At 37.3% G+C, this 27,055-nt stretch overlaps 1 protein-coding gene across 1 annotated transcript in view; it reads right to left on the bottom strand.

Moving 5' to 3' along the window:
* LOC110101365 (E3 ubiquitin-protein ligase UPL1) overlaps positions 1 to 27,055 on the bottom strand; it is a 53,261-nt gene that overhangs the window by 24,613 nt on the left and 1,593 nt on the right. Inside the window, exons 2-8 of the mRNA XM_028697036.1 lie at positions 19,302 to 19,397; positions 19,029 to 19,235; positions 10,852 to 18,819; positions 10,254 to 10,562; positions 5,473 to 5,668; positions 5,083 to 5,372; positions 4,711 to 5,000 (exon numbers count right to left, since the gene is read on the bottom strand). Of these exons, the coding sequence (XP_028552869.1) occupies positions 4,711 to 5,000; positions 5,083 to 5,372; positions 5,473 to 5,668; positions 10,254 to 10,562; positions 10,852 to 18,819; positions 19,029 to 19,235; positions 19,302 to 19,397 (9,356 nt within the window). The remainder of the gene's footprint in view (positions 1 to 4,710; positions 5,001 to 5,082; positions 5,373 to 5,472; positions 5,669 to 10,253; positions 10,563 to 10,851; positions 18,820 to 19,028; positions 19,236 to 19,301; positions 19,398 to 27,055) is intronic.

Genomic DNA, 27,055 nt, shown 5'->3' with positions numbered 1-27,055 from the left:
ATTCCTTCCTCTTCTGTTCCACAAAAATCATCTCAATATGTTCCTCCCTTGACCTTAGTTCCTACTATGGTTCAAGTCCCTGCTTCCGTGACATCCACTGACCGTTCACCGTCTCCAGACCGTGTTTTCCCTTCTTCAATTCCGGTCACTTCTCCTGCTTCCACAAATAATGTTATGCCACCAGTTCAGCATATTGAACCATTCTCTACAGAACCATCTCATCTGTCCTCTTCTCTTCCCACTCATCCGATGCTTACGAGATTCAGGACTGGTAATTTAAAACCAAAGCATATTGTTAGTTTAAGCCATATTGGCTTGGTTGCAGATCCTACATGTTATTCTCAGGCAGTTAAATCTGTTGCTTGGAGAAATGTCATGTCTCAGGAGTTTGCTGCTCTTCAACATCAAGGTACTTGGAAATTAGTTCCGTCCCGTCCGGATCAACATGTTTTGGGCTGCAAATGGATATACAGAACTAAACTCAACTCCGATGGGTCGATTGCTCGACATAAAGCTAGACTTGTTGCACAAGGTTGTCATCAGCAATATGGTATTGACTATGAAGACACCTTTAGTTCGGTGGCTAAGCTTTCTACAATCCGGATTTTATTAAAAGTGGCGGTGACCTCAAAATGGCAGATTCTACAGTTGGATGTATCCAACGCTTTTCTTCATGGTAAACTAAATGAAACAGTTTTTATGGCTCAACCTCAGGGTTTTGTAGACCCATTATACCCTGATCATGTGTGTTTATTGCAAAAATCTATATATGGATTGAAGCAATCTCCTCGAAAGTGGTTTGAAACTTTCTCTACTTATCTTCTCAGCTTCGATTTTACACATAGTATGGCTGATCCATCACTTTTGCTATACAGCAAAAATTCAGTCACTCTCTACATTCTTGTATATGTAGATGACATTCTATTAACCGGAAATCATGATCCAACAATTCAGCATCTTTTGCGTGGTCTGTCTGCTGAATTTCATATGAAGAACTTGGGTCCAATTACTTATTTCCTTGGTATGCAGATAATTTCTACTGTTCACAGATTACACTTGTCTCAATCTATCTATGCTTCGGAAATTTTGAATCGTGCTGGTATGAAGGACTATAAACCGATCAGCTCACCTAGTCCTTCAAAATTTTTCTCTGAGACTTCCAGCCCTGTATCGTCCGCTGAAGCTGAGCATTTCCGGCATGTGGTTGGGTCGTTACAGTACCTAACGATTACTCGTCCTGATATTTCATTCACAGTCAACAAGTTATGTCAACATATGCATGCCCCGCTTGAAGATGATTTCAAATTGCTTAAACGACTCCTTCGGTATATTAAGGGCACGCTATCATTTGGACTTCCGATTTCATCTGGTTCTCTTGACTTAATTGCTTATTCTGATTCTGATTGGGCCGGTGATCCAACAGATCGTAAGTCTACATCTGGCTATTGTGCTTTTCTTGGAGACACACTTGTTTCTTGGTGTGTTAAGAAACAGAAAATTGTTGCTCGGTCTTCTACGGAGGCCGAATATCGTGCTCTTGCCACAGCTGCTACGGATCTCATTTGGCTTCGGAGGCTAATAAATGAGTTCAAGATTTCTACTTCTCATCCGACAGTTCTTCTATGTGATAATATTTCAGCAATCACTTTAGCTCACAACCCAATTTTTCATGCTAGAACCAAGCATATTGAAATTGATTTTCAGTTTGTTAGAGATTGCATTAAAAACCGGGTTCTGCATATTGATCATGCCTACACTCAAGACCAGCTAGCTGATGTGTTTACAAAATCACTTTCTATTCCTAGATTTACTCAGCTCAAAACTAAGCTAACCATCTCTCCTCCTCCTGTTAGCTTACGGGGAGGTATTGAGCCTAGCGACCAATGCTAGTGCTCCCATTACTCCATGTGCAGTCTCTGCTTATGTTAGTGCTTTCGCTTATCACCGTTGGCTTCTAACGGTTTTACTCTCACCGTCCACGTGGCTGATTATCTGACATTGTAATCATGAAATATGTGTATATATGAAGAGCTACAGTGAAATGAAAGGGTTACGGTGAAGAGATTAAACTATACTGTTCTTCTTCTCTTATTTCCCTTTTCTCCGTCACTTTGGTTTTCTCTTCTGCAGGTAACACCTGATACAGAAGTTCTACAGTTCCTGTGCTGTCTTTTTTGGGTGTTGTTTTGTGTTGCCTGCTGGCCTTCCTCTTCCCCTTACCTGATTGGTTCGGTTAAAGGTGGAAATTGGATATTTGGCTCCCCTTTTTCTCCTATAAATATGAGATGATTTTGTCATGAAGAGGTTGTTGATTAACTTGAAAAAAATTTCTAAAAACCTGGAGGTTTCTTCTCCTTTCTTGGAAAAGCTTGAGAGCTTGTTCCAATTATCTCTTCCTCTTCTATATTTCGTCTTGGCTTATAATCTCTTCTTCTCTTTGCAAGTTCCACTCCACTTGTATCCTTCTTCTTGAGCTATTGGGAGGTGTTTGTTGGCTGATTTGGAAACATTTGCCGAAGGAGTTTGGTTGGACATTGGACCTTGTTGCTGTGGACCGTTGGTTTACAAGCCCTTGCACTTATCATATTTTACCTACTTTTCATTGCATGTGAGGAAACTGCTTACCGATTGTTCTGAGGATAGTATTTTATTTTATAATTTTGTTTCATTTGTTCGACTTTTTGTTTGTCTTGGTGTTTGTTTAGATGTCCGCAGTCTAGATTGAATTGAGTTTGGTTTCTATTGTCCAAGTGTTCTCCTATTTGACTTTTCTTTCTAGCTTGCCTGTATCATAATTGATGCTCAACAATGATATAGTGAGTTGGTCAAGTTCAATCAAGCCCAGTCAGGCTCAAATCGACTCGATCATGGTCATGTTGACATGAAAATATACGTCAACAGCTTTGACCTGACGGCATCCCATATGTCCTTTGAAATAGATAGGGACATAAAAGTATCACTAATTTCTGGAGATATATGGAATTCCACAATCATGACATAATCATGAAGCACGCTTCATCCCGTGCCCAAAAATTAGGATCTCCTTCTTTTGGTCCTACCACAAGGAGGTGATTCAACTTTCTTTTCCCTTTCAAGTAGATCTTCACAAATTGAGATCACTTTAAGTAATTCTTGTCATTTAAGCGATAAAAATGTTGCATATTTAGAGATCTCCACTTCCTTGGTACATCATAAAGTCCTCCATTTAGTTAAAGCTTTGGAGGAATTTGCTTCAGACATTGCAACGACAAATGGTAGAGATGAAGGCTATATCAAACAGAACAACAATGAAGATTGTGTTGCTTATAGATAGGATAACAAAGAGGGAAGGCCGGCAATGAAGGCACGACAATACAAAAAACTCAAAATTCCAGCAATGGTAATGTTGTCTCTGATACCATGTTAAATTTAGAGAATTGGAGAAGAAAATGCTTAATTTTATTGCACAAAGCTATCCCTATTTATAAATCTATACAAGATATCTTAATAAAGAAACAAATAAATACAAAACCATGCATAATTGCTCTAATATAATCCTTCCTAAATCAGCCAATTAAATATGGAAGGAAATCGGAGTGATCCAAGCGAGCCTCCCACAGATTTCCATCCTAGCCGTGGGATCAAAATGCCAAGAGATGGCCGGGATTTAACAAGTGAGCCTCCTACATATTCTGATCCTAGTCATGGGTTCAAAATGCCAAAGTACAGCTAGGATTATATATATATATTAATGATAACTATAAAAAAATGGTATAACTAGACTAGTTTCCTACTACTGCAAGGTCCGAGGAAGAGTTGATGTAAGAAATTGATTATTTTCATGATTCATACAACCTCCAATTCACGTGTGTGTGTGTGTGTGAGAGAGAGAGAGAGAGAGAGAGAGAGAGAGAGAGAGAGAGAGAGATAACATAGAGCAGATCAACAAAGAAAGAGAAAGAGTGTACGCGCTAACAAACGCCGAGAGCTCAAACAAGAGGAACTTTTTAAAAGCTATTGTAGAAAGCAACTTCGTAGCACAAATTTTTTTTGAAAGCATCGAAAAAGCAATAACCAAATAGAAATTGTGGTTGTAATCTAAAAATCAAAATAGTAAGAAAGCTATCTCAAAGAAGCCTAAACGTAACTTGCACAACCTCAAATAAAATGATCACAGAATAATGGAATACTATTTATCAGGACTTTTCTTCTTTTCAAAATCATTTAACTTAGAGAAAATAATTTTATTTCATACCTTAATCAGATTAAATTTGTATGGAATAAAGGGTAGATATTCTATTTATATCTTGGTGGCTTGTTTGAATAATCTTAAAATTGATAATATTTGTTTTGTAGGGAGCTTCATATTAATAGCACAATTGTCCTCTGACTCCATAACCACCATGAAACCCAAAAACATCATATTAATAAAGGTTACACTTACAGAAATCTTCTCCAAATATAAGCTAAAAAAGATGTGAGAGAGAATCAAGGGCGCAAACTACATTAAGATGGCTTAACTTTGACATTTATAAGGGGTATAACATAAAATTTAGCAACAAATTATGAAGAAGTGTCTGTTTGAGGAAATGATATCTGTAGATAAATAACTCATAAGTGATATGCACAAACATCATTCTAGAAGGAATATCTATCAAAACATAAATTGAGTTCATAAACACGTTGAAAACCCAGAATCAAGATTGTCCCTAGAAAGGTTCAAGAATTTACCCTGCATGAGCAAGAATACTGCACAGATTGCATAAAACAGGCTTAGGGAGTTGCAAAAATGTATTATGTGCACTAAATAACTCTTCCCCATCACCGTTGGGCTGGTAATTGCTGGAGCTTGGATTATCATCTTGATCATGATTCTGCTCCAAGATGGTGGAATCTCTCAGACTGTTTGATGGAGTGCTATCTGCCTGAGTCTCAGACCTACCTGCTGCTATCACAGATGGAGGATGACAATTAATTTTTGCCACAGCACTATCAACTATAACTTGTATCAAAGCCATGACCTGCACAATAAACGTAAATGTAACACAATGCGAAACTACATTCAATGATAAAATTGAATATAAACTGAAAAGTTGAGATTACCTGCTCAAGATGCGCATTACTACGCAAAAATAAAGGTTTATTCAAAAGCTTCAAAAATAATACTAGAGGAGCATCACCCTTTTGAGAAGACTCTAAGGATAAAGAATCTTTCAGTAAACATGTTCTTTCTTTAGTTTTGTCTTTCTTGATGTCCAAACTGGTGTTGAATGTTGAAGATTCAGAAGGCAACAAAGGATCAAAATTGAAAAGAATGCTCGCTACAGAAGAAAGGTTTGTTGCCAAGTAAGTTAACATCTCAAGAACACGACGTGACAGCAATGGTGGAAGACCTTTTTGGTAAAGAAAGAAAATTTAAAAAGAAGTTAATATAACAGAAGATAATGTAAAAAAAGAAAAAAAAACAAGTAGAGCTATCCAATGAACAAGTACCATCTGAAGGTTGTGGCCGTCCATAAATAACATTCGACTGGCATCCATAGAGACGCTGAGAGCAACTTATAGATCCAGTTAACACATCAGCTTCTGGTTGTATCATATCAACTAAAAGGATAATCAGAGTAGCGCGTGTGATGCTATGTGCACATAGGTTTAACATAAGTCTCTGGAGAAGGCCTTTCCCTAATGGCTGCCAGAAGAATTCAAAAAATGATATATCAAACTAGGGCAATTAGGCTCCCCTTCATCTACTTTAAGCAATAAAATAGAATGTTTCATTTGAACAAACAAAAGAAGTCACTGACTTAATCCGCCTATTGTTTCATGTTGCTAAAAATTATGTTGTCCAAGCAAACTGTTAGACCGGTTCACAGTGAACCGGTCCAGCTAGACCATGGGGGGCCGGCTCAAATTGTTTACAGGAGGTGGACTCCTTCCGTCTCCTCTTCTGTTTCCACCCAAAGGGGCGGGCCCCCACTATTCCAAACAAAGCGAAATTCGAGTGGGCGGCTAGGGCTTGGTAGGGAAATTAAATTATGAAAGATCTTGTATTAAAGGGGATGAGAGAGATTAGGAGAGAGGATGTTTTGATTGATTGAAATTAGGGTTTATTGGCATTTGGGCTCTAGACTCTCTTGTCAAGAGATTTGGGAGAGACGATCCTCCTCTCGAATTGAGGATCTCTTATATCTTGCTTTGTTCTTGTTTCCCTTTATTTTCTATAAGAATTTGCTATCGTTTGATTGTTCTTCCACAACGATTTCTACATTTTCTCGCTGTTTTTACCGATTATTGTTAGGTTTGCTTGCGAACTCAAGTAGATCCGATATGATTACTTGCGAACTCAAGTATTTCCTATCACAAACCTTTTTAGACAACATAACAAGTAAAGTAAACAAACCCAAGAGGATTTTCCCTTAGCTAACAAAAAAAATGTGTCATACAAGTTAGAATGGTTCAGAGGGCAAGCCTCGAGCACTTGTTAAAGTTATTTATATTGTAATATGGACGCCCCAAATTTAATTCATGAAAATAGCCTCTCTACAAATGTAGGGTTAAAGCTGAATGCATAAATCCCTTCCCAGGCCCTATATTAGCGGATGCTCATGCACCAGAATATTTTTTTTTTTATCCTTCATAAGCTTAACAAATTAGAATGGACCGAATCTTAAGAAAGCGAAAAGCAGTAATTTGTATCAATGAAACTCCAACTATTTAGAGCCATGATATTAAATATTTTACAAATTCATCACAGAAAATGCAAATTGTCAATTCATGAACTAGTGGTAGGGTAAATAATTAAAGATAGTCATAAAAGAAAATGATTGATTGTATACACTATTTCATAACATTTTTTTTACATGACTACACATTACCAAATCACAAAACACAGATCATGCTATAGTTTATTGAAGGACGAAACCAAGGATTTTAATCATACATATGCTAATAGGACCGTAAATTATGAATTTTCCCAAACAGCTTAATGTTATTTCATCAAAGTAAAGAACTTATGCTCTAAATATGAAGTAATCTTTCCTATTGACTCAATTTTTGTTTTTCACTTAAAGTCAATAAACTTGATGGTACAAAATTCCTAAGAAATAATATTGAAATTAGTCTTCAAACAATAGGCCAACAATTCTTGTCAAGTCCCTATAAAAGCAATATATAAATAAATAAATAAAATCTTTTCTAATTTCTATTGGGGTTAGCATTTGAATTTTAAATTTCAGTTTAAATAATTTCATCAATTTTTTATGTTAGCCAATAGAATTGGAAGATAAAGTGATATATAGATGTGATAGGCTTAATTATCTTGGATCACATATATAAAAGAATGAAGATTGGATGAGCATATAACTTTTAGAGTTGAGAGTGCATGGTTAAAATGAAGAACCTTAGGATTGTTATGTTATCAAAGGATGTTGTCGAGACTTTAAGGTACATTTTATAAAACTATAATCAAACTAAATACATTATATGAACTTAAATATTAGCAATAAAGAAGTCATTGAATGCTCAATTGAGTGCAAGGAAAATGAAAATATTAAGATGTATACATAAAGGAGAAAAAAAAACGATGAAAGATAAGCCAATAAATTATTATATTAAAGAGAGGGCTTAAGTAGTATCTATTGAAAATAAGGTAGTTGATAATAGAATTAAGTGCCTTGGACATGTACAATGAGATGTCCTGCAACTTAAGGGAAAATTCTATAAGATGGTAGTGAGGCCTACAATGCTTTATAGTGCCGAATGTTGACCATTAAAAGAGAAGCATAATACAAAGTTAAGTGTGGCAGAGATGAGGATGCTCAGGTGGATGAGTGGCTTTACCCTTAAAGATAGGATACGAAATGAGCATATACGTGAAAAGGTTGGAGTAGCTCCAGTAGAAGATAAGATTAGAGAGAGTCGCCTTAGATGGTTTGGTCACATAAAAAGGCGGCCTTCCGATGACCCGGTTAGGAGAGTAGAGGTATTAGATTTGACTTGTGTTAAGAAAGGTAGGGGTATACCTAAAAAGACTTGGTTAGAAAATATTAGGAATGACCTTTCTTTATTAGATTTAAATGAGAATTTGACTTTTAATAGGACACAATGGAGAAAAAGGATTCATGTAGCCGACCCCACGTAGTGGGATAAAAGGCTTGATGTTGCGTAGTGGGATAAAGGCTTGATGTTGTTGTTGTTGTTGTTGGACATGTACAATGAATGGTTCAATATATACCTATTTAGCATGCTAATAAAATTTGTGTTAAAGATTAGAAAGGAATAGAAATATAATGTAACATCAATAGAATTTATTTAAAAGTACTTCCACTACACAGGAATGAATGCAAAATAAGAATTCATAAAGCTACTCCCAAGCAGTTGAAAAGATGTTAACTAATGATGATGATGATCAACGTTTTCTAATACATGAAGATTTTAAAGTTTGCAAATTAAATGCTTTTAAAGTAGGCTTAGTTTTGGTCTTATTGATTGTATCATGGACTTCAAGTTTTATGTCAATTAACTTTAATTAGTGCTTCAAGCTTTAATAATTTTTGTTGGTCGCTTAAATAAATTAGCATCTATTGTGAAGTATAAAACAGAGAGAATCCATCCTGAAAATTTGTAAATTATTAAATAAATAACAAAATATTAATCGTTGCTTCAAGAGCGTTTTATAATTTATAGAAAATAGGCAACCTCCCTCATGATCCAAAAAAAAGTTGCATATAACTTCCACAATTTAACTAAATTATAATTTACTCTTGATTAATCATAGTATTAGATATAAAGATTGGAAGATGGAGAAAATCAAAGTGAAAGTAGATGGGCAACCCTCTTTTTCCACCCCAAACCATATGAGAGAGTTAGAGAAGAAAGAGGAAGAGAGAGAGTTTTAAGAGAGAGAGAGAGAGAGAGAGAGAGAGGAGGTAAAATGAAATGAATTCAAGTTGAGGGGGAAGAGAGAGAAGAAAGAAGAAGATGAAATGATGTGATGCCAAACATTGACACCCCACTAATATCAATCAATGGGTGGGATGCATCGAGGAAAGAGTGTGAAAGTATCTTTGTATGTATACGAGAATAATAGAGGGAGTTGAGGAATGAAAAAAAAATGCACAACAAGGAATCCACCTTTTCTTCGTAAGGACAAATATATTGAATTTGTAAGGAGAGGATTTAAAATCAACCAAGGGAAAAAGAAGTCAGTGGCACATACCGAAGGAGGGGGGAGGAGGCTTTTGGCACCAGCCAAGACAATGAAGAAGAGTTCATGAAAAACCTACTACACGGATCCCAAATCATCATAAACTCATATTATTCATCATCAATTCATTCAAAAATTTAACCCTTGTATACATTGAGAGAGGCTATAGTGAAATGACTAAAACACACTCACCACTAACACATAGTAAGATGAAAGATATTATTCGCTACAAAACTCAAAAGCTCCCGTTACAAAAAAAAAATCAAGTAATGATGTGCTCCAAAATCCGGCTCGCAACCCCTCGAGACGTTGATTCGCTGCTCAAAATCTTGCTCACATCCGTTCAAGATGTTGATTCACATGTCAAACTTTGTCCCTCGCACCACGATCGCAAACCTTGGTTGCTCGCAGATGCTTCACCGCTCTCAATTAGAACTCTGCAATCATTCATTGCTTGATCTCACAGTCGCACAAGATGGTTCCAGAATGTAATGAGCTATGGCATTGTAAAAAAAAATAAAAAATTTAAATGTTTATAATAAAATGCCCCCTCACATTATGAAAACGGAAGTTCTGCATGATTTTTCATGGTGATGGATTTTCTACCGGAGGGACCAAGTTGAATCAATTTTCAATGGTCAATGGATTAAATTAGGATAGTGCAAAATTTTGAGACTAAATTGGACACTTACTAATTGTCAGGTACTATTTTGAAGTTTCTCATAACATAAATAATAACAAACAACATGAAAAGACATGAGAAACATATCAAATTAATCCACTACATCAACTGACTTTGTTGGATTTCTGAACATAATTGATTGTTTTAGAAAGGTAAACTTACCATTCTAGATGTGCCACAAATGGAAAAGTTCCTGAAGGACGTGGTTGCACATTATCATAAATATGTGGGATCTAGTTCAATTTGCCAAAAACAACAACAATCTGTCTACATTATGATAAGTTCAAGGTACTAAATTAATTTTAAACTAACAAAAATTTCATACAAAGATCATACTAATGTTAATAATTTATTAATTGCATAAACATGTTAAAACATGCACATTACCTGAGCTACTCTTAGGAGTCTAATTAAAGATCTCAATGAATTTACATCCACAAGAGACATCCCTTCGATTTCTTTAACTTTCAGGTTGCTAGCAATTGCCGAAGCTGGTCTTGGACCTATTGTTGCTCCTCTATCCATAATTGTTTGTCTGTCAACAGTCGGCCTCCTACTGCTAAGTCTTTGGCTTCCACCAAAGAGGCTACTGCGAGCACTGTAATGGCTTGCTGCTCTATCCCTGAGCATTTGAGCCTCGGCCAGTAAAGCTGAAGGTAATGCTGAAAGGACAGCATCAGACGAAGTCAGGAGAACCTGCAAAACATTAAAAAAGATTTAGCTTACAAACATTAAGAAAGAAGAATTCACTTAATTGAAGGAAAATAAATATGATATTTGGCCCTCGTAGGTCCCATGAAAGCTTGCAAGATGTTTCCATGTGAGCTGCCACCGATTGGAGAAATAGGCCATAAGTATAATGTTAAGAAATTGCAAGCCTGCCAATTCCCCAACTAATCATTGGCCACAAGAGTTCCAAGTATCTATTATTGGGTTTTCCATGAGAGACAAGCGTTCCCTATCTACAGTAATTTGAAAATGTTACCTCTTCACGCAGTTCTGGAGGGAAGGTGGCAATAATAGAAGCATTGTCCATGTCAACTGGCTGACCTTGAGCATGCTGCCCATGTCCATCTCTTTGTGCCCGTTGTTGAGCCAAAACCTCAGCTTGGATATCTGGGGGGAGTGCAGCCAAAAACTCAGGATCTATCTCTTCTGCAGCAGGGGGAGCGTACGTAGAAGTTCCAACAGATTGAGCTTGCTGTGAAGCTAATACTTCAGCACGGAGATCATCAGGAAGTGCCTCCAAAAATGTGGGGTCAATGCCGTTCATACTAGAAGACTCGTTATTAATAATCCCTTGATTTTGACTGGCTTCCTGAGGAATAGATGTATCATGCATGTTTGATAGTTCTCCATTAGAAGTAGGAACCACACTATCAACTTGATTCCCAACATTTTCCGTAGCATTCATATCTAAACCAGCACTCTCATGACTTGAGCCAGCACGGTCATCACTTAAGATGGGCATTAATGAACCTGAATCAATGACTGCTTGGCTACTAGAATGACTATCAAAGACATTATTTCCTGGTCGAGATTCAATATGTGATTCTGTGCCCTGGGGACCTGGAAGTATTTCGGAATCATATGGCATTCGCTGATCATCGTGCAAATCAGCAGAAGACATGACCATTTCAGGAACGATATCTGAAGGCAGGGTGGTTGGCCCAACTTCATTCCAGCCAAGAAACCTCTCAGGGGCATTAACAGCAGAAACATTTGGATCATGAAAAACAATTTGCCTTGCTTCCAATGCACTCTCATTCTCAATAATTCCAGCAACAGAGCAATCTGCTTCTCCCTGAGAAGGAATAGAAGGATCTTCACAAACTACGTTCTCTAGCCTCTGAGCTGATTCATATCCAGTTTCCTGATGCTGAAATTCACCTGGTTCAAAAGGATCACTTTCTATTCTTGATAGTGTCTGGTTATTGGAAATAAACAATGTTGACTGGTTAATTTGTCCTACAGAATGCTCAGATAGCCTCTGAGTGGGAGGATTACTGACAGAAACTATGCCACGTAACTGAGATACAAATTGTTCTTCAACAGCTTGTGCAATAGCAGCAGCATTGCTACCTGCTTGAGGTTGACCATCATCTGTCCACCGATTATCAGCAGTTCCCCTTCTCAGCCCCATTTGCAGGGAGTCCATGCCAAAAGACAAATCAATGAAAGGTGGCGCAGAACCAACTAAATTATTAGCAATTAACGTTGCAGCAGCATGCTCAGATGAGAGGCCAGAATCAAACATGTATAAATGGGATAAATCAGCACTTCCAAATGACAATGTTCCTGAATTTCTGGAAGTGCTTCCAGCTGATGGCCAAATTGAGTTACCTGTCTCACCAGATGGAGAAGGCCTCAGAAGTAATGGATGTTGGAAAGCATTCACATCAAAACCTGACCTATCAACAAAAGTCCTATTACCACTTGGGCGCCGCCTATCAATTCCCAATGAACGTTGAAAACTGAATATTTCATCTGTAATTACCCCACGAAATGGCTCGGAAGCAATATCAAAGAAACCACTAGCATTTCCAGATCCTCTTAAAACTCGCAAATGATCTAAACCAGTTAATCCCTCCCTCCACCTTACTTCAATAACATGGTTCTCAGGGAAATCATCATTTTCTTCATCAATCATATCATTGTTGTATTCATCAACCAACCCACTGTCATCATGGTCATCCACATCAGTACCAGCTAGAGACATTAAACCAGGTCCTTCTTCTGCCATGTCCTCTTCATCTTCCTCATCATCTTCCTCATCATCTTCATCATCATCATCTCCATCATCCCCCATATCATCATCTTCATCAGCCATCTCATCATCTATGCGTTGTTCAATTCGAAAATCCAAGCCAACATCATTTGAGTTCTGAATTACACCACGTTCATTGATTTCCTGATGCACAAATTGTACCCTATCTGTAGTGGGGTTAGCAGAATGCTCTTCCCTATTTACTCGCATATCATGCTCAATGTTTTGACTTATATTTGCATTATTCAGATGCCCACCATTATGATGAAAATCTTCAATCAGTTGCTCTTCAATTTGGACAACAGCAGTACCATGCGGATTCATATTCTGGTCATGGTTAGCGGTTCCAGTACTAGTATTATTGTGTCCTTCCCTTCTTTCATGTGCACCACTAGATCTTTTCTTATTCGGTCCATCAACCTTAAACACTTGATCACTAGCATTAGCAGCTCTTGTTAGACACTCCAATGCCTTGAGTATCACATTGACAATCTTAGGAGCATCTGGATGGTCCAGATCTATACACCCAATGATACTAGAAAGCACTTGTACCATTCCACCATCTATCATAGTTTTAGCAATGTCTGGGGAGCACCCAGAACCAGGCAAGTTGTTAGAAGAATTTTTGGATAATATAGAATAGACCAACTCGACAAACACAAGAACATTCTTGTCCGGAAACAAAATGCTTTTAGAGTTCCTTTCCAACACTGAGAAAGAAGAAAATGTCTTCACAATTTCAGCAATAACTCTCCTGCGTCCCTCCATAGAACGTCCACACAAAACTACCAAGAACCATGAAGCCTTTTCCGACAACTTCCCCCTTAACTCATGTTCATTATTTTTTTCTGAAGATATGTGAAGTAACTCATGCAATATATGATATATAACACCTCCATAGCCAGTGCTACTCCCTTGTCCAGGTCCCCGTAAAGAACACATTTCAGAATCCCGTTTCAGTACTACGCCAACTGCATGCACATACATGAGAAGTATATCACTCATCAACCTGAGGACGAAAGTCACCTTTGCAAGCAAGGCGGATTCTTCACAGAAGCTATCAGGGTCAATCTTAATATCATCAACCTTTGATTTTCCTTTGTCCTTCACAACAAGCTTGTCAACTTCCATTGGGCTAAAAGAACTAGTGATGTCTTCATGTATTTTCTTTGGTGGATAACTCATAACTATTTCTAAAAGCTGGTCAATTACCTGTGCGAGACTGGCAGGGACACGTTTATGACTTTTAGTGCATTTAGCATTAGTATCATTTAATCTATTTTCAGGTAACCTTAAGGGTTCATTAATAGGGGTTCCATTTTCAGCAACAGCTTTTGGCTTGTCTTTATCCTTTTCCTTTGTTAACGCTATTGTTGTCCTCCCTCCCGAGGACTCCAATTGACAAACAGCAACAGCTGCTCTCATAAAAATTGCTGGATTTCTAGAAATCATAGGTGCCATTGATGTCAAAAATAATCTAGGAGAAAGACGTGTAGTATGCCTGTTATGGCTTCCAGAAAGAGCCTGTCTTATCTCCGATTCCATAGCTGTCTGCAGAGTTTGAGGATCTTCAAGAAGATGCCTAACAATAGCGGATGCCAAGGTATCAAACCCAGGGAATATACAACTTTTTGGAAGGTTGAAAAGGCCAGCCAAGGTTCCGCTTTCAAGAAACTGAGTTGCTATAACATATGTCTTTGTCAAACGAGCACATAGTTGTAAAACAGCCTGCATAATCATTGCAGTTACGTGCTGCTTAATGAAATCACAAGTAAGCGCCATTGCTCTTTGACTCTCCTCCATGGTACAATATCCAGTGGACTTCCCCAAGATATTTTCAAACAGATCGCCAGGTTCTTTCTCCAGGCATTCTGAAGGAGATTTCATATCCTCAACAGAGGCTGAAACTGGTAAGGAGACATCTACTTTTGATGAATCTGGCAGTAATTTGGAAAAACCATCAGAACTTTCTTCTGGAACCTTCGTTTTATGCTGCAACATGCAATTCAATATAAGCAGCAAAGCGCTCACAGATTTGGTTATCACAGCCTCAGTGTTAAGGTTATTCCTCACTCTGACGATTTCCAGGATATCTATGCTAGCAGAGACCAATCCATTTTCTGCAGCTATTTCTCGCATGCTGCTATCTTCACTCAAAAGTAAGGCCAATATATGTGAGATTGGAAATAAAGTACCCATGCCTTCAGAAAAATCTGATGAGCAGCGCTTCAGTTGCTCAATAAAATACAAGGCCACCTTTTGCCGGTCTTCTCCATTGTTACGATTGCACAGTGACACTAATAGATCCGTTAAGGGAAATACCATTGAATCGCTGACTTGGAATAACTTTATTGAAACAGACATTATCTCATCAAAAGGTGGTATATCTGCTCCTTTGTCTTCTGTGAATACATTCTTTGTCTCATCACCACCATCATCCTTAGATGTTTCACAGGATGTTCCTAGAGACAAAGCAAGAGCTTGCGCCAGCTGCACATCCTCCTGAACAAATTCTTCAGGATGGTTAAACAGCCAATCTGTAGCAATTGCAACACTATTTGTGCCCACATTTCTCAAAGCTTCTTCCGCTCGCCCCCTGGAAAATCCCATCTCGACTATAGTAGCAATAGAAGATTCATCAATTGGACGGGTGTTAATTCGCTGAGCGGTACTTCCAGCCATGCCATGACCATGTTTTATGTTTCCTACACCGGTGTATATATGTGTGACAATGGAAACCACAGAACTGATCAAGGCTGGGCTGCAGTTAGGAAACATAGGATGGGTCCATAAAGGAAGGATCACATCAAGAACCTGTGACTGAAGCATGCGGACAAATGCCTCAGGGTCTCTAGGGATAGGAAACAGACCGATTGATAGGCCAGTAGCAACAGGTTGAACAAGAAGTTGGGATTGGGATGGTAATGATGGAGATAACAGCAATGAAGAGTTGACATGATATTCCAGCAAGCTGCAATAGCTCAGCAAAGTATCAAGCAGCCATGAACTCTCGGATGATATGTTCCCATCTGCAGAAGTTCCATGTTCACCTGCAGGAGTATGAAAAGAAAAAGGCAAAGTCCAGAGTAACTGTCTGGTGGCCACATATGTAGTTAAAATCTCCTTAAAAGTTCCATTTACATAAAAACCATTCACAAGAGTAGCGTTGCATGCACGGCGCCTGCTATCAAAGACAAGCATTCCCATTGCCTGTACAACCTTTCCAAGGTATTGGCATTTTACTGACAAGGGCGTCTCAAGCCCAGCAGAAAAATGTCCTGAAAAAGTAAGAGCATCATGAAAAACTTTCGCAAGAGCTGTCACAAGGCTTTTAGAAGTCGGAGTAAGGGAACTTGAATCAGTTCTGCGACGAGAACTCAATCCTTTCACAAGGGTTGCATGGAAAGAATGGATTGCAAAGCTAAGTTTAAGCAAAACTTCCGAAACAAGAACAATCGGACTTTTCTTCTTATTTTCAACCAAAAGTAAATTATTCAAGCTATTTGCAGAAACATCTGAATCAGATTGTGAAATATCCATATTACGACTCAATCTGCTGCCACGCATCCGAGAAAAGTTATGCCGACCATGCCGATGAATGTTTCGAGCAGTAGATGTAGGAATATAAGAGACAAACTCATGTTCTGTATTCCAATGAGACGTATTGTTGTTCTGAATTGATAATGAATTATTATATCTGAAAACTGGTGCAGTGCTTCCATCATCATCACTCTCTCTTTCGGCATTAGTAGATATGGATGTGTCTCCTATGCCAACCTCATGATCAGCATCTTGCTTTTCATCTACTTTGGAGTCACTAGATAGCGAAATCTGCCATAGAACCTCTCGGTAAGCTTTCCCCAGCTCTATCAAGATATCAGCATCATAGGAACCTAATTCAGATATCATAGCTGTTGTTCCTTTTAAAAGAAAATTGACAAGTGATAACAGTCCTTCTAGAGTGCACATGCATTTTAATACCGCCATCTGCTTTTCACTTTCAACCTCAGTGAGCTTAGATCCAGAGAGTGAGTCAAGCAATTCATTAGTCAACTTAAGATGTTCCCTGACAAAGGAACAAACAGCTCTAGCTAATGCAGCAGAATGCTGAGGTGAAAAATTCTTGAACGCAACAGATATGTTCTGCCCAATGGAAAAAGAAATAGGTATAGAGGGAAGCAAGAACAATTTGAGAATAGATTCAATGCCTTTCTTCTCAATAAACAAGCGACAAATTTCAGCATTCTGAAGAACAGTCTCAAGAAGCCGAGCAGTATTGCTGATGCACTCAGGAACAAAAGACTCTACACTCAATGAAATAGCATCTGATGATACATCTATGAACTGCTCTGAGCTAGCTAACCTGCAAAATTCTCCTTCACTAGACAAAACAGACTTATCTTCAGGATCAGTTTCCATAGGAACGAGTGTGGAAGAGGCTAAAAATTCAGAACAATGATTAGATTCTGACATGGATCCAACATTTGCTATTGTGTTCAAGATCTCAACAAGCATATCAACCCCAGAAGTACGAAGTGAAGATGAATGACGCATTAGCTCATCAAGAGAAGTAGACAAAGAACCTGGAATATCTCCTCTGAGAGCCCTTAGATATGACCGTGAAGTAAATATTTTCACAAAACACCTCAGTGCATTTTGTTCCCTCACAAGTTGCAGACCTGCATTGTTCAAGCATAATGCATCCAAGCATTGCAGTATACACCCTACAGCTTCAGCAGAGCAAAGTACACCATTCATGATGGCGTCAAGAAAGGCCTGAGGCAAATCTGCTGCATCAAGGATAGGAAAACATGTGGGATCCTTGTGTATAAGATCACTCACAACAGTTGCAGCAAGTGAGAAAACTCCACCACCAAAATCTTTTGCCCTTCGAAAGATAATACATAAGCAATGAGGCAATATGCTCTCTTCAGAACCATCAATTCGAGCAGAGCTACCAGGGACATAAGTCGAAAGTGATATTGCACGAAGCAATGCTTTAATTAGTAACTTCCTCTGATAAGAAATTGAGGCTTCAGAGCTATGAGGCTGCGTATCAATTTCAGAAGAATCAATTATTTGTTTTCCTTTGCTATGAGATAGAACGCCCTCTGCATTTCTTTTTGAACCATTCTCAACACAGGCAACTTCAATCTTCAGGCGTGTAATTGTATCATCGAAGCCACCCAAATCTCTGAATAACGCAGCGGAAGGATTATTGAAATCCAAGAAGCCCTCTATAATGTGCACTGCAGTACTGACAAGTTGGAGATGCTTTGGCTCAGTATCTTTAAGGAGGGGTAGAATAGTGGGAATATATCCAGCCTCCTGCAGAGCTAATGAACCAGGAGTGGAAGAAACCAAAACAGAGACGAGAGATAGAAGAGCACCAGCAAAAACCATTGAAACTTCACCAGAGCCACAGGCAATATAATCTACTGTCTTCTGCATCAAACTAGGAAGAACTCCACAATGTCCACCAGTCGTAACTGAGGTCAAAACTGTAGATTGGCGAGCTCGATCATGGCAAAGAGCAACCAATGACAGTATTCCCAAAACCCGAATCATTTCGGGAACTTCACTTTCATAGCTAAGTAAGGATACAAGCTCACTGACAAATTCTGGTTCATTATTAAAAAATGCCACCAAATCATCAGTATCAGTGCTTGCTTGAACAAGAATCATAAAAGCATATAATCGTATACAGATATATTGGTGTCGGGCGGCCAAAGAATTGAAAGCCCGTGCAAATCTCAATCTTGTCAATAATGAGAAGCGTAGATTATGAGGCACATTCTTCTCCTTCACCAATTCATCCAACAGCTCAAGGTCGCTCTTTTTACATTCATCAATGTTAGGCAAATGAATAACCTGCAACCCCTGGCATAAATGCTCTGTGCCACCAGAGCTTTGAGATAATTCAGGAACTACATAAAATTCAAAATGAACTGTGGCGCCAACTTCAAATGCAATAGGATCACAACCATCCTTGAGAGCGCATGCAATCAATCCAAGACCTTCTTCTTTGCTCCCCCAACCTTGACTAAAAGAAAATAGCTTTGAAGTCAAAGAACTATCACGAATTGAGCATTTCCGAACAGGTTTCTTCAAAAATGCAGCCAATGTTTGAAGACTTGTCTCAACAACATCTGCGTCAGTTGAAGCTAATAGAGACGAGAGATGTTGCTGAAATAAGAAAGGTCAACTGAATCAGACTAAATTTACATTAAAACAGATAAAGCACGGATTGCATAAGATTATATATATAAATATGGGGGTACAGTAATTATTAGGTTAAATTTTCAATGAGTATTTACATTCAGTACACAATCTCCATAATTAAAAAACTTGGCTGAAAAAAATATAAGTATAACAACGAGATACTTCCTGCGTACTTCAAAAGAACTATAGAGGTGCTTATTTGAGCAATTCTCCAAGATGACTTGAACCACCCTGAGAATTTGCAGTACTGCTTCTCTTGGGAATGGAGGGTCTGCTCCAAGAAGATTGTCATCAAGCTGTAAATCTTTTCTCGGTTTTATGTACTTCTCAAAAAACGAATCAAAATAATTAAAAAGGTCAACCCAGTGATGAAAATCTCCCTGCCAAAAAAACTTGATCAGAGAATCAGTAAATAAGAAGTCCACATACAAGATTTAGAATCAAACCTTTTCAAAATCCCATACGAAGCCTTTCAATGGCTCTTCTATATTCTCTAATGTAAAAGATGTCACACTTCTGATAAAAGATCTTATTTTTGGAGGCTGAAAAAAAATATATATAAGGAAACATAATCATTAACAACATTTAAAGCTGCCAGAAAATAATCTACATAATTAATTTTAAAAGAACTTCGGAAAAGACCAACTTTTTAATAGGAAATTAGAACATTCCATATGCACTTGGGAAAGTGAAAACAGTAGCACCTAAACATTTGCTTAAGAAAAGAAGTTCAAAACAGAAATAAATGAAGTTAAAAAATAGATGAAATATCTTCAAAAACACAATCCAGCAGTATAGCAACAGTAACATGGTATTTGTTTAGTGTTTGATGTAAGCAATCAATGCAGCTTATCTTAATTGGCTACCAACCAAGAGGTCTTGAATTCAAAGTTGCTTATGTGGTGTGTGTGGGTCTTAATTAGTTCAAAACTCCCTGCCCCTTCCCCCTCCCAAAAAAAAAAAGCAATCAAAACTTCCAATTCAACACGTAAGCCAGATTTTTATTCTGCTCATCTATTCTAAGCCATAAATCATACAAACAAAGGTGAATTAAATCATGCAATTTTCACTCTCCAATAACCCTTGCGTATCAGAAAGAGTGACATCATGTCCCAGAATGAACACCAAGCTGCAGTAATTGCTGGGCTTGCTGTGGTTTATTGCACCTTTGTCAATGATCTAGTCCTTGCGCTGACAAAGAAACACAGCACAATATTCAAAAGAAACAATTACACGGAAGTACGTATCTGAGGACTTATCTTATTACACCCAAGATGACTTTGGAATGAACAAACTACTGTAAAGCACGAACACATTAAAATAACATTCATATCCATGTTGGATATGTTTCAAACAAGCACACGCCTCTCACATGCCCCAACACATGTCTATCATACTCAATCTTGCATCCAAGCTATGTCTTAACAAAATCCAACTCAAATACGGACCAAGTTTCGCCTGATATAGATAGAAGGGACATATTAAGCACTTTTCAATTCATCGTCTTTACTTATATTGGTCTAATTCAATATTACATTAAAACCGCCTATTTTGACTCACGTTATTCATCAATTGTTTTTCAAATCAAGCTATTCTCATACTCGCTTGTTCACATAAACCCTAGTCCCACCTTCCACAGACTTGACTTTAATGTAGATAACATCAATTAAATAATCTCTATACAAAAACTTGTGTTTACCGTTCTTTGGTTTTATTTCTTTGTTTGAGTCAACACAAAGCCTTAATTAATTCGCTCCCACTCATTAAGCGTGCAAATTCCTTATCTAAATCAAATTTTCATATATGTCCTGCATCATCTGGTATCAGAGCATGGTTTGCTCTTGCATGTGTTAGGATCCCTGGTAGGTTTTACTTCAGCATCTCAGTTATTACATTTGTGTCATTTAGAAGTGTTAGGTTGCTGCCCTATTTGTTTTCTCTATCATTTTGCATAGCATAAGTGTGAACAAATCATATAACCTACTTCCCGTTACATCCTAGTCACCTTAGGTGTCTCGTAGTAGATCCCAATGGACCCAGAACAACTAGGAAGGACCTTAGACTTGTTGGTATGTCAAATGAACAACATTAGCCACCAACTCAAGAAAAATCAAGCCGACCTAGTTGAACTTCGTAGGAACACCACTGAGCGATTTGACACACTTGAGCGAGCTAGAGAGCACCCTACTCCCTACACCCCATCTAGACCACCTTCTATGTATTAGGATGAGACCTACCCGAATAAGAGGCAACATCGTGCCAATCATCGAGCTCCCTATCACGGATATGACCCACATCATGATCTAGATTTGGATGAGAGGCAGCATCGTGCCAATCATCGAGTACCTTACCATGGACATGACACACGTCATGATCCTGATCTACCACTCATGAAAAATATTAAAGTTGACGCTCCTACCTTTGATGGCACACTCGATCCTCAGCTCTTCCTGGACTGGGTCAAAGGTATGGATAGTTTCTTTAAGTAGTATAACATCTCCGAGGCTAAGAATGTTAGTTTTGCTGAGATGAAACTCACGGGTAGGGCGAGTCAGTTTATATACTTTAGACATCCCGCACTATCAAGTTGAAGATAAATAATTATCACTAATTTATTTCATGTGCAACATAGCCAAATAAGATCATAGCTTCTGAAAGGATGCTAAGTGATAGCTTGCTCACGACATCATCAAGCCTTCTCCTAAATCAAATTAATTCCTAATCTATCTTCACATTTGATAGACCATGTTTGGCTTCAAATTATGAATAGATTCGATGAGCTTTCTTTGTAATTATATGTAAAAATATACATGATTTTTCTTGTGGTCTTTCAATTTATCATCAAATGTACAAGTCTGTTTCAAGAACTGAAATTATGGACTATGTTCCACCAAAGTGATGCATCACATTTACTTCTAGATTAATTTGTGATGTAGGGTATTATGGTGAAGGCAGCAACTTAACTGGTGTCTTCTTTGGATGGTGGTGAAATATGTACTCTTGGTTTAAATTGATTTAATGTAGATAACTTGATTTAATGTGATGGTAACCACATATGTACTCATGGTTTAAATTTATTTAATGTAGATAACATCAATTAAATGAGACTTGAACACATATGTACTTTTAGGAATGTCTTCCGTTTTTCTTTGCTTTGTTTGGATGAATTAAGCATTTAAAAAATATTATTTACCTAATATTTACATCTCGGCTGTTTGATGTAGTTGTAGTTCATAAAAAAATTAGTTTCACCAAGAAAAGTAGAACATGCACATACTTCTCTTTATCATATCTACTTAAAATTGAAGTTTTGCAAATATTTGATTCATTATTCAATTCTTACAAGAGGGTAAAAGACTATTTTGGATTCGGTTCCTACCATATTTTAGTTGTAGCATGTCACAAAGAACGGTAACCACATATGTACTCATGGTTTAAATTGATTTAATGTAGATAACATCAATTAAATAAGACTTGACCATTATGGTCACTAGTAAGTTTTTGTATAGAGATTAGGCTTGTGGATAATTGAGATATGTGGAGCACATTTTTTAGAATGAGGGAGGGACATAAGGGTATGTCTCCTTGGCCTGCTAATGTGATAATGGAACCATCAGCAGTGATGATTTTCTTATCACTTGGGCAAGGAGTATAATTGATGAAGTGGGTAGTAGAGTATATCATGTGATTTGTGACTACTGAGTCAATGATCCATAATCCTTTCAAATGATTTCTAGATACACTTAATAAAATGGATATAGAAAACTTACCTGAAAGTGCAAGAGAAGAAGTTGCATATGATTTTTCAAGGAATACTAGAAATTGTTTTAGTTTATCAATATCTTCTTCATTGAGATCTCTGAAGTTGGACTACGTTTCTGGATTATGCTGATTTGTTGTAGAGTTGGCTTGTGCTGTGTCATTTTGTCCACTTATTTGATTACACTCCATATTTGGAGGATTGTGCTGATTTGTTGTAGAGTTGGCTTGTGTTGTGTCATTTTGTCCACTTAATTGATTACACTCCTTATTTGGAGCATTTTCATATATCTTCCAGCATGTCTCTTTTGTGTGTCTTGATTTCTTGCAATAACTACATCAAAGGAAATCTTTGTCTTTAAGTTTTGAGGAATCCTTACATTTTTCCTTCCATGGCACCTCTTTGGTTAACACAATTGCTGAACCTTCAACTACCTTTGGCTCTAACATTACCCCTCATCGGCTTTCCTCAGCACAAATGAGAGAAATGGTCTCATTTAATGAGGTTGTCTCCTCTTTTCCAAGGGTTTGAACTCTAACCTGATCAAATTTTACATTTCATCCTGCAAGAAAGTCATACATTCTATATTTCTCAGTAAAACATTGTCGTTGTCAGGTCCCAAGTCGTGCATAAGAAAAGTGGACGATTGCGTTAGGTAGTCAACAGCCAGCGTAAAACTTATCGAATAATCATGACATGAATCATCTAATACATTGTATTAATGCTAGGATGTTCCTTGGAAGCAACACAACGTATGGCCTGAATATAGTGACAAATAAGCAAGGGCCGCTGCATCGACACCCAGGTGTAGTGCTTAATAGGCAAGAGTTCCCACATCATGGATGAATGTGGGCAAAGAAGCTAGTCCATAATCCTAAAATTAGGATAAAAACTTGGAATATAGTTTTCCTTATAGGCAAATTAATAAAATTAATAGATATTATGATTCATAGGAATAATATTCTTTACATTTATAAAACTAAATGGGTTTGAGAGAAGGCTAAAGAAATTGATTGTTTAGGATTTAAACTATGATATTATGGTAGGAGTCGTACTAGAAGTGGTATATGTATGATTATAAATAAGATTTTGAAGGATAATATTGTAAAAATTAATAGAATTGGAGAAAGAATTATAACTTTAAAGATTGTTATTGATGCCAAGATTATTAATATTATAAGCACTTATGCTCCTCAAATAAGTTTGGATATGTGTTCAAAACAAGATTTAAAATTGCATAAATAAACCTCGAGGCATTTTTTGTCCGTGAGGTGAGGCGTAAGCCTCACGGATGAAGAATTGAGTAAATGAGAATTAAATTATTCTAGCAGGTAAATAACAGTAAAAGTCTATCACATAATAAAAACATCTAAATGAGAAGTGAAATTAGTGGAAACCAACAAAATAGATGCAATATATGCAACTCATAGCATAATTCAAAGTACAAAACCACAAATATAAGTCTATCAAAACTCTCAAAGTACAACTAAGAAAGAACATACAAAATCCAATCATGTCCCATCACTAAATGGGTCTTCAAAGGAATCTTCTTCTCCAGTTGTATCTATGAACATCAAATCTTCATCATTTTCAATATTACTTACGTTTCTCTTCCCTATTCAATAAGAATGATTAGCGTCATGTTAATCGAGCGGTACATGCTCGGCACTGTTAATTACTTTATTTTTATCATTTTTTAGGCTTATGCCTCGATCCGCCTCGAGGCTTACGCCTCGCCTCACTTAGCCAAAACGCCTCGATTCCCGATTTCGACTTTTAAAATGTTGCTTAACATAACACAATGAAAAAAAATGATTCATATAGCTGACCCCATATAATGGGATAAAGGGTTGTTATTATTGTTGTATAGCAGCATCTTCTGAAAACTTGGTCTCTATGCATCTATAGTTATCATGTTCTAGCCATATGTTTTGAAAGAGAGTGGCATATTCCGTTAGAGTTTTGCTTCCTTATTTTGTGCTTCTCACCTTGACCTTAATTTTAAAGATCTGGGCAATATCCCGAGCTTTGAGAAGGTTTACAATGAAGGAGAGTGGCATAGGAACATAAAAGTATCACTAATTTCTAGAGCCATGGAATTCCACAACCATGACATAATCATGGAGTCCGCTTCATCCTATGCCCAAAAATTAGGATCTCCTTCTTTTGGTCCTATCCCAAGGAGGTGATTCAACTTTCTTTTCCCTTTCAAGTAGATCTTCACAAATTGAAACCACTTCAAATAATTCTTCACATTAAAGCGACAAGAATGTTGCATATTTTTGAGATCTCCTCTACCTTGGTGCATCACAGAGTCTTCCATTTGGTCAAAGCTTTGGGAGGAATTTGTTTCAGACATTGTGACAGTAAAAGGTTGCGATGAAGGCTATATCAAGCAGGGCAGCAATGAAGATTGTGTTGGTTATAGATAGGATAACAACAAAGGAAGGGCGGCAATGAAGGCGCAGCAATACAAAAAACTCAAAATTCTGGCAATGGCAATGAAGGCTCTGATACCATGTTAAATTCAAAGAATTGGAGGGGGGAAGACTTTTAATTTTATTACATAAAATTATTCCTATTTATAAATATATACAAGATATCTTAATAAAGCAACAAATAATTACAAAATCATGCATAATTGCTCTAATATAATCCTTCCCAAATCAGCCAACTAAATATGGAAGGAGATCGGCGTGATCCAGGTGAGCCTCCCACGGATTCTCATCCTAGCCGTGGGATCAAAATGCCAAGGGATGGCTAGGATTTAACAGATGAGTCTCCAATGGATTCCCATCCTAGCCATGTGATCAAAATGCCAAGGGAAGGCTAGGATTTAACAGGCATCAATGCAATCATTTCTTGCTTGTTTGGACAAATTGACAAGATAAACATGAGTAAAATATATACAAAAATAAAGAAAGCTCAAAATTATGAGGTAATACTAAAAAATGTTGTTTGTTGACCAATATCTTACATAAAAGAAATTAATCAAACTAGAGGAACTTCAATCTATACCTTACTTTGATATTGGTTGAAGCCAACATTAATCATTAAAAGCATTCCAACACAATACCAAGAAAAAGAAGGATTAAGAACAAGAAGGTGATGAGATTGGAAAATATAAGAGAAGTTGAAGGAAGACATCAAATATGAGAAGATTATCAATGAATATGAAGAGAAGTTGTATATAAGCAAATTAAGAATAGCAACACGGCAATGAGCATTAAAATTTTAAGGTGAAGGAAAATTTCAATGAAACTATGGAACCATGGATGTCAATGGGTTCGACGTTGGGCTTAAACATGTCAAAACCTATGTTTAGTTTAAGTTTATTTTAATGGTTAGCAAGATGGTTGAAGTGGAGGAATGCATCGGGCTTGTTGTGTGATAGAAAAGTACCCCTCAAACTTAAGGGAAAATTCTATAAGATGGTGGTGAGGCTGCAATGCTTTATGGTGCCGAATGTTGGCCATTAAAAGAGAAACATAATACTAAGTTAAGTGTGGCAGAGATGAGGATGCTCAGGTGGATGAGTGGCTTTACCCTTAGAGATAGGATACGAAATGAGCATATACGTGAAAAGGTTGGAGTAGCTGCAATAGAAGATAAGATTAGAGAGAGTCGCCTTAGATGGTTTGGTCACATAAAACGGCGGCCTTCCGATGACCCGGTTAGGAAAGTAGAGGTATTAGATTTGACTTATGTTAAGAAAGGTAGAGGTAGACCTAAAAAGATTTGGTTAGAAAATATTAGAAATGACCTTTTTTTATTAGATTTAAACGAGAATTTGACTTTTAATAGGACACAATGGAGAAGAAGGATTCATGTAGCCGACCCCACGTAGTGGGATAAAGGCTTGATGTTGTTGTTAGTTAGCAAGCTATTTTTTTCCTTAAAACTTACATCCTATGCAACGATATGTGGAATTTTTATATAAATTGGCTACATCAAGCCTAAAATTAGACAAAACAACATCAAAATTACACCAGAGCCATACCAGCCTACTGATCATCTAAACCAAGCATTATGATCAATCCTCCTTTCTTGATCTACTTTCCCCTTGATGGAATGAATAATTAAAGGAATCTCATTATCCTCTAATAATTTTATATTTGCATAACTAACTGACAAGATAAGATAGAATGTCCTCGTGATATTCCTTGAATAAGTTAGATATTATGTCCCATAGGATAGATAAGATATGTGTAATCTTTCGTTATTTATATTGCCCCTCAACAATATAAAGGGAACCATTGCAACCATTAGGGTTTGGAGAGATGGCATGCAAATACTATATATCCCCTGTCAACTAGCAAGTTTCACTTTCCTACTTTAAGGAAAACAAGGAGAGCCTTTCACTCTCTACAAGTATAAGGTATGCTTTCTCTTAACTGACTGGATGCACACAATCTGTTCATTTGTCCTTGTATACCACAT

The sequence above is a fragment of the Dendrobium catenatum genome, unplaced genomic scaffold (assembly GCF_001605985.2).
Source record: "Dendrobium catenatum unplaced genomic scaffold, ASM160598v2 fragScaff_scaffold_853, whole genome shotgun sequence".
Classification (NCBI taxonomy): Eukaryota; Viridiplantae; Streptophyta; class Magnoliopsida; order Asparagales; family Orchidaceae; genus Dendrobium; species Dendrobium catenatum.
Note: the sequence above shows the minus strand (reverse complement) of the source record. Positions and strands in the feature narration are given on the sequence as shown.